Genomic DNA, 6,845 nt, shown 5'->3' with positions numbered 1-6,845 from the left:
CCAGGGACAGGTGCCATGCATGGACATTCCTGGGCTCTGGCCTGGCTGGTGGTGTCACTGTCGTAAAACAATAATGTGGAGCAGTTTCCAGGCCTGGGTGTGGAGTCCCCGGAGAGAGCCTTTAGAGGCCTCACTGCTCCCGCCCCAGCTTCTCTGTCTCTAGATGGGGGTACTGGTAGCACTGACCCCACTGGCTTGTTGTGGGGGTCTGAAAGCGATACATTCTGGAAAAGGTCTCAGGGCAGAGCTGGCCTGGGGGCTCCAGGCAGCAGCCTCAGCGCCACCACTGTCTCTGCCAGCCTGGGCCTCCAGGTCTCTCTGTTGTGCGGCAGGGCCCTGCCCTGAGCAGGCATGACCCCTCCAACCCCTGTGCGGCAGGTGCACCTGCAGACGCAGCAGGAGGTCAAGCTGCGCATGACGGGCATGGCGCTGCGGGTGGTGCGCTCCGACGGCGTCCTGGCGCTCTACAACGGCCTCAGCGCCTCGCTGTGCAGACAGGTACAGCTGCAGCCCCGGCCCTGTCCTCCCGAAGCTCTTCCTTTCTGTCCCCCATAAGTCGGTGTCCCAGGGCCACCCACCCCTCACCTCCCTCAGATCTTGGTCCCAGAGCCCATGCTCTGGACGTGTCCTGCAGACCTGGACTTGGCCACTGTGGGTGCCCTGGGGGACTCCAAGGTTCTTCCTCCTTTTCTTTTTTTTTTTGACCGGTAAGGGGATCTTAACCCCTGGCTTGGTGTCATCAGCACCACAGTCTCCCGAGTGAGCCAACCAGCCATCCCTATATGGGATCCAAACCCGTGGCCTTGGTGTTGTCAGCACCGCACTCTCCCGAGTGAGCCACGGGCCGGCCCTTCTTCCTCTTCCTTTTCTACGAGGAAGGTTCCTCAGGGCCCGGGGAGCTGGTGACCCCGGAGTGGGCATGGAGCGTGGTCCTGCCTTCCACGGGGAGAGCTCCGCTTACAGATAGGGGAACTCAGGCCCGGGGATGGAAAGAGGAGGGTGGGGCCCTAGATTTGTGAACTGGCTCAGCCACTTGCTGGCTCTGTGGCCTTGGGAGAACCCCTCAGTGGCCCCATGGTCCACGGGGGGATGACTGGGCCGAGTAGGGCTGGGTGTGGAGGGCTGAGGGATGCGGGGTGAGCCCGTCCCTCTGAGCCGGACCCTTCTCCCTAGATGACCTACTCCCTCACTCGATTTGCCATCTATGAGTCTGTGAGGGACCGCATGAGCAAGGGCAGCCAGGGGGCTCTCCCCTTCCATGAGAAGGTGTTGCTGGGCTCCATCAGTGGTGAGTGGCAGTGGGCGAGGCACAGGGCAGGCAGGCGGGCAGGCAGGCGGGCAGGCCAGGGACAGCACAAGTCCTCACACATTTACTCTGGGCTTTGTGTCATCCCAGGTTTAACTGGAGGCTTCGTGGGGACTCCCGCAGACTTGGTCAACGTCAGGTTGGTGTGCCCCCTGCCCACACCCATCCCCTAAGGCCATGTTCAGCCTGGAACAAGCCACTCGGACCCAGGAGTCCTGGCTTAAAGGGGGTGGGACCCAGCCGATCCTGCCGCAGCGGGGTCTGCAGGGTGCGGGTGGATCCAGCCGTCGTGCCCCACACCTTCTCCTGAGCACGTGCTTCTGCTTCAGGATGCAGAATGACATGAAGCTGCCCCTGAATCAGCGGCGCAAGTGAGTAGCAGGGCCGGGCTCTGCCCCTGGGGGGCGGCTGGGTTTGCAGGAGGCTAGGGCCAGGAGGGACCCCTGAGCAGCTCCGCTGTGACCCAGTCAGGACCCCGATAGGCTGCATCACCCATGGAGTCTCATGAAATGGGGGTGCTTCTGGTGCTCAGGAGCAACTCCGAGCACGGCTGTGCTGGCATCACTGGGGGGTGTCGCTTGATCCCCCAGACCTTTGGGTTCTTTCCTTGCAGGAAGAGCCTTGTTGGATTGGGGGTGACCAGAACCATCTCCTCTCAAACCTGCTGACACCCAAGAGTGGTGTCATGAGTCGGGGCCTGTTTTGGGCCTGATGTTAGTGAGGAGACTGAGGCCGTGGAGGGGCACATGACATAAAGACCCCCGACAGGGGCACTGTCAGGGAAGATGGGACCAGAGTGAACTGGGGGGAAGGGGCCAGCAGGACAGGGGGATGTCCATGGGCTGGCAGCCCACCAAAGGGGCTGGCATCCAGGTGTTTCCTTGGAGAGGGACCCTCAGCGCCGTGAGGTCTCCTGACCTGTGGTGGGGGTCTGGCTCTTCTTGGCCCGGGAGGACCCTCCCGCGGGAGCTAGTGGTCGGGGAGAGCCTCACATGGCTGCTCTGTCACCGGCAGCTACGCCCATGCCCTGGATGGCCTGTACCGCGTGGCTCGTGAAGGTGAGCAGAGCAGGTGCTTTGTGTGGGGGCCGGGGGGCTGAGGACGCTGGTGGGGCGAGGGGCATTATGCAGGACCGTGGGGGGCGGCCCGAAGAATTTGGGCCGGGTGTCCGACCTCACCCCTTCCTCGTGCAGAGGGTCTGAAGAAACTGTTCTCTGGCGCGACCATGGCATCCAGCCGCGGGGCCTTAGTCACCGTGGGCCAGGTAGGGCTGTGAAGGGTCAGGCTCTTGGGCAATGTCTGCAGCCTCTGACCTCTGTCCTCAGAGGGATTGCAGAGCAAGGAGCAGACACTGAGAGCCCTCCTGGGTGGCCACCTGCTGTCCCTTTGTGGCGGCTGGGGAGGTGTGCACAGGTGGGTCAAGACTGTGGCCTGTCAGTGACCTTGGGCAGGTTCCTCCCCAATCTGGGCCTCACCTCTCCCTGGAGCTGGGGGCCATCCTGAAGCCCTGACTGTCCCTGTGCCCTCTGCAGCTGTCCTGCTATGACCAGGCCAAGCAGCTGGTCCTCAGCACTGGCTTCCTGTCTGACAACATCTTCACGCACTTCATTGCCAGCTTCATTGCAGTAAGTGCCAGCGGGCCAGGGGTCCCTGACCCATTCTGGGGGGCTGAGGCGCCTAGGTGAGGCGAGGTTTCCAGGAAACAGGTGGCCTTGGGTGGGGCTACACAAGGGGTGCTGGAGCCTGGGGAGCTCATGGATCAGCCTGGTGCCCAGGCCAGGACGGTTTCTGGTGTCCCCCTGGGGCCCCAGGTCCTGCAGCCTTGGGACACCTCCTGGGAGTCAGAGCAAGGCGCTCTTCAGAGTTGGCCTGTGGGGATGTGGTGATAGGGGGGCCTGCAGGCCCGTTGGTGACGAGCCCCCTCCCCAGGGTGGGTGTGCCACATTCCTGTGCCAGCCCCTGGACGTGCTGAAGACGCGCCTGATGAACTCCAAGGGGGAGTATCGGGTGAGTGGGGCTGGGGGCTTCAGGCCCTGGTCCCCAGGCTGTGGCTGAGGCCTGGGTTAGTGCTCCTGCCTCTGCACTGCCGGGCTCTGTGGTCTGGTGAGTCTCCTCACTTGGGGACCTAGGGACAGGGCTGTCCCCTCATTTGCTTCATCCTTCCCTTTTTGTCTCTCATCTCTGCACAGCCCTTGGCCTCAGGGGAAGGGGCTGTGCCTTTCAGTGTCTTTTGCCTAATTTTAATTTTCATCAGATTTCTTTGGCATGTTGACAGAGGCGGCCAGTCCACTGCGCTCAGGGCCCTGTAAGGGGGCGCTGCGCCGAGCCTCTGCCTCGGGCTTCCCCTGACTCCCGTGTTTCCATGTCTCTGTCTCTTGCTCTTCTTCCTGACCTGCCCGGTCACAGGCTCACGGTTCTGCTCACGGCCTTCCCAACCACGGGTTCTGGTTTCGCCCTCCCTGTGAAGGGGTGCCGTGGCCCCCGTGCCCTCAGCTCTTTAGTTGCCTGTTGACCCCCAAGGCTGCTCTCCTCGCCTCGCAGGCTCGTACCCACGCCTTGAGCCCGGCTGGTGCTTGGACCCTCCCTGTGAAGGGGTGCCGTGGCCCCCGTGCCCTCAGCTCTTTAGTTGCCTGTTGACCTCCAAGGCTGCTCTCCTCGCCTCGCAGGCTCGTACCCACGCCTTGAGCCCGGCTGGTGCTTGGGGTGGGGGTTGATTTCTGCCTTCCAAGTGAGAGTCAGCTTTCTCACTACTTCCTTCTGCGTTTTCTGCAGGGTGTTCTCCACTGTGCTATGGAGACAGCAAAGCTTGGACCACTGGCCTTTTTCAAGGTGTGGTGGGGGCGTGGGGGGATGGGGCAGCAGGCGGGGGTCCCTCCAGGGCTCTTTGCATCTCCTGTCTCTCTTGTCCCCTTCCAGGGCCTCTTTCCTGCTGGCATCCGTCTGGTCCCCCACACCGTGCTCACCTTCATGTTTCTGGAACAGCTCCGCAAACACTTTGGCATCAAAGTGCTGTCATGATGGGGCCATGGGAGCAGGCTGGGCCATGCCCAGCCACCAGCGCCAGCTTCTTCCAAAGAGTCCAGGAGGGTCGGCACCCGAGCCTGCATCTGCTGTCGTCCCAGCAGCTCCTGCCCTTCCCACCAGCCGGGCTGGCTGAGCCTCCCGACCTGCCTGGGCCAGAGCTCATTCCAGTGACCTTCATCCCCTCCTGAGCCCTCTGTAGCCACATCTCCACCTCCACCTTCCCCACCCCACTCCCGCCTCTTCCCACTCCCAGGCTCTCCCGCAGCGTGTTTACAGTGGCCTCCCCTCCCCATCCCCAGTGATTCACTCGGGAAGGGTCCTGGGCAACCCCGTGGGCCAGCTCTGCCCTGTGCACGCAGTTGACCCTGGGGCTGGGGGCGGCTGTGCTTTCTGCTGCCCAGGGTTTGCTCCTGTCCCTGAGCTGCTGCTCGGGCCGGCAGTCTTCCAGTATCTTCCCTCGAGGATTGGGTGCAGGGTGGGGGTGTGGTCTAGCAGTCACTCCCCAACCTGTGTGAGTGTGTGTGCAAGTGCGGGTGCGTGTGCAAGTGCGAGTGTGCTTTTATCTCGTGGGAGGGACTGTAGCTTTAGTGTTCTTGGAGGCATCTATGACCCCCCAGGATGCCCTGCTCCCCCATGAGATGAACAAACAGGCAGTTGACCAGTGAGTGCTCAGGAGGGCGAGGACCCAGGTGCCAGTGTGTCACTGAGGTCCCCCCTGCCCCTCCCCACATCCAGCCCCAGTTGCTTCAATGGTTGGTTTTGCCAAAACCTCTCAGCACCAACCGGCTGCTGCTGTCTTCAAGAATTGCGCCATTTCCCCACCACCTGCGTCCTTCCTGCCCCGGCTCCCGGGGACCAGGGCCCACGCTCAGTGGCGGTGGGCTGCAGGTGTGTCCTAGGGGGCTCCTCCCTGTATGGACAATGGTCACCCCACAAGACTGCCAAGCAGCCCATCAGCCAAAAGAGGGCCAACAGGCTCTGCTGCCAAACCAGCCTGTCCCTCGAAAACAGGGTTGGCTGCATCCATCTGCCTCCCCAGGCCCCCTCAGCCCTGTTCCCACCCAGGAAGGGCTGGGGGACACAGCTCTGCAGCAGATGCTAATAAACACCTGTGAACTGCACCCATCTGTTCACTACACACCACTCACCTGCCACGCCAAGGCCACTCACTGTCCAGGGGTAGTGGGACCCACCCCCGTGCCCTCTGGAGGTTTTATGGGGAACAGGGCCAAGGACTTGGGGGGGGAAAGGAGCTTTGTCCCTAGCTGTGTACCTTTGGGTGGCCTGTGGGCAGAGGAATCATTGGGAGATACGGGGTGGGGTGCAAAACCAGTGCATTGGAGGGAAGAAGAGGCGAGGCTAGGGGGTGGAGATGCTGGAGTTGGGTCTGGGCCAGTGTTGAGTTCCTGGACTCCGCAGGGGCACCCCTTCCCAGCAAGCGCCTGCTGCTGCAGGGCACCCCAGGTGTGAGTGTCTCCCCTCTCAGCTGCAGGAAGTGCCCCTGAAGTCATCCCTAGGCTGCTGGACACTGACCAGTTGTGCAGCAAGCCCCAAAAGACTGGGGAGACCCTGCCTCCAGACCTGCAGACCCCCAAGAGGTCTGGGTTGGAGCTGGCCTGAGGCTGGGCAGTCAGGGGAGGGGACAGTGGATGGCCTGTGGGCACCACATTCAAGCAGGAGGATACCTGTCCTGGCCCTGGGGCAAGGAGACTTTTCTGGAGCATTTCAAGTGTGTAAAAAAAAAAGGCTGGTGATGGTTGCACAGGTCTGTGAATACACTAAAAGCCACTCTATCTCCATGAAGGTGTGTGCTTGGGGAAAAGAAAAAACCCTGCATGTCACCTGTTCAGCTTCAATAGGGAGCATAGCCACAGGCCCTTCCCCACTGGCTGGGTTGCTTGGAGGGAAATTTCAGACTCCGTGTCATTTATAAAGAAATGCTTTAGCACATCTCTAGAAATAAGCTTTTTAAAATTTAATGTAACAATAATGATCCTTTATATGTAAGGTTTTTGTTTTTTTTTTTAAAGATGACTGGTAAGGGGATCTTAACCCTTGACTTGGTGGTGTCAGCACCACGCTCCCCCAAGTGAGCCATGAGCCAGCCCTGTATGTAAGTTTAATGATAAATCTTTAATATCTTCAGATGCCCTGTTGGTGCCAGATCTCCCAATTGTGGAATATGCTAAAAAGCATATGTACTTCACAGGGCCTGGTTTTCCAAAGTCTTGCAGTTTCAAATATTGACCTTGTGCAGGACTGGAAGTTTTCCTCAGGCTATAAGTCTCTGGTGTAAGATAAAGAATTGTGGCACAGCAGGTTGCTGGCTCAAAGACAGACTAGTTCCTGATTGTTATGTAAAGACACTGAGAGATTGATGTAGAAAGGAATGTTTGCTAAGATCAAGCTTTTGTTAATTGCCTTAATGTACTGTCATCTGGCTTGTTTCACTGAAAGTTACCAGCCTATATTGTTAAACTATAACCCACCTATGTCTCTTTCTGTAACTTCCTGG

The 6,845-nt window shown here is 59.9% G+C and overlaps 1 protein-coding gene across 3 annotated transcripts; it reads left to right on the top strand.

Annotated features, from left to right (window-relative positions):
- Positions 1-301: 301 nt before the first annotated feature.
- Positions 302-5,451, top strand: SLC25A10 (solute carrier family 25 (mitochondrial carrier; dicarboxylate transporter), member 10). 3 transcript variants are annotated; one of them, XM_008576301.1, is made up of 10 exons: positions 302-498; positions 1,174-1,288; positions 1,397-1,445; positions 1,636-1,677; positions 2,321-2,364; positions 2,500-2,570; positions 2,839-2,931; positions 3,236-3,313; positions 4,079-4,135; positions 4,223-4,410. In XM_008576301.1, exons 1-10 carry the CDS (start codon positions 352-354, stop codon positions 4,322-4,324), a joined length of 798 nt encoding a protein of 265 aa, XP_008574523.1. In that variant the 5' UTR covers positions 302-351; the 3' UTR covers positions 4,325-4,410. The 3 variants fall into 3 exon arrangements, with proteins under 3 accessions (XP_008574523.1, XP_008574525.1, XP_008574524.1); XM_008576303.1 differs by lacking the exon at positions 3,236-3,313; XM_008576302.1 differs by lacking the exons at positions 2,321-2,364; positions 2,500-2,570; positions 3,236-3,313 and having other exon boundaries at positions 4,223-5,451.
- Positions 5,452-6,845: the final 1,394 nt, after the last annotated feature.

Source organism: Galeopterus variegatus, unplaced genomic scaffold, assembly GCF_000696425.1.
Source record: "Galeopterus variegatus unplaced genomic scaffold, G_variegatus-3.0.2 Scaffold1322, whole genome shotgun sequence".
Classification (NCBI taxonomy): domain Eukaryota; kingdom Metazoa; phylum Chordata; class Mammalia; order Dermoptera; family Cynocephalidae; genus Galeopterus; species Galeopterus variegatus.
Note: the sequence above shows the minus strand (reverse complement) of the source record. Positions and strands in the feature narration are given on the sequence as shown.

What these genes read in the sequence shown, in the direction of transcription:
- SLC25A10 (XM_008576301.1), top strand. Translation starts at nt 352, where the DNA reads ATGACCCCTCCAACCCCTGTGCGGCAGGTGCACCTGCAGACGCAGCAG. An exon ending in GCGCCTCGCTGTGCAGACAG is followed by an intron (nt 499 to 1,173) that starts GTACAGCTGCAG and finishes CCTTCTCCCTAG; the next exon opens with ATGACCTACTCCCTCACTCG. An exon ending in GCAGACTTGGTCAACGTCAG is followed by an intron (nt 1,446 to 1,635) that starts GTTGGTGTGCCC and finishes CTTCTGCTTCAG; the next exon opens with GATGCAGAATGACATGAAGC.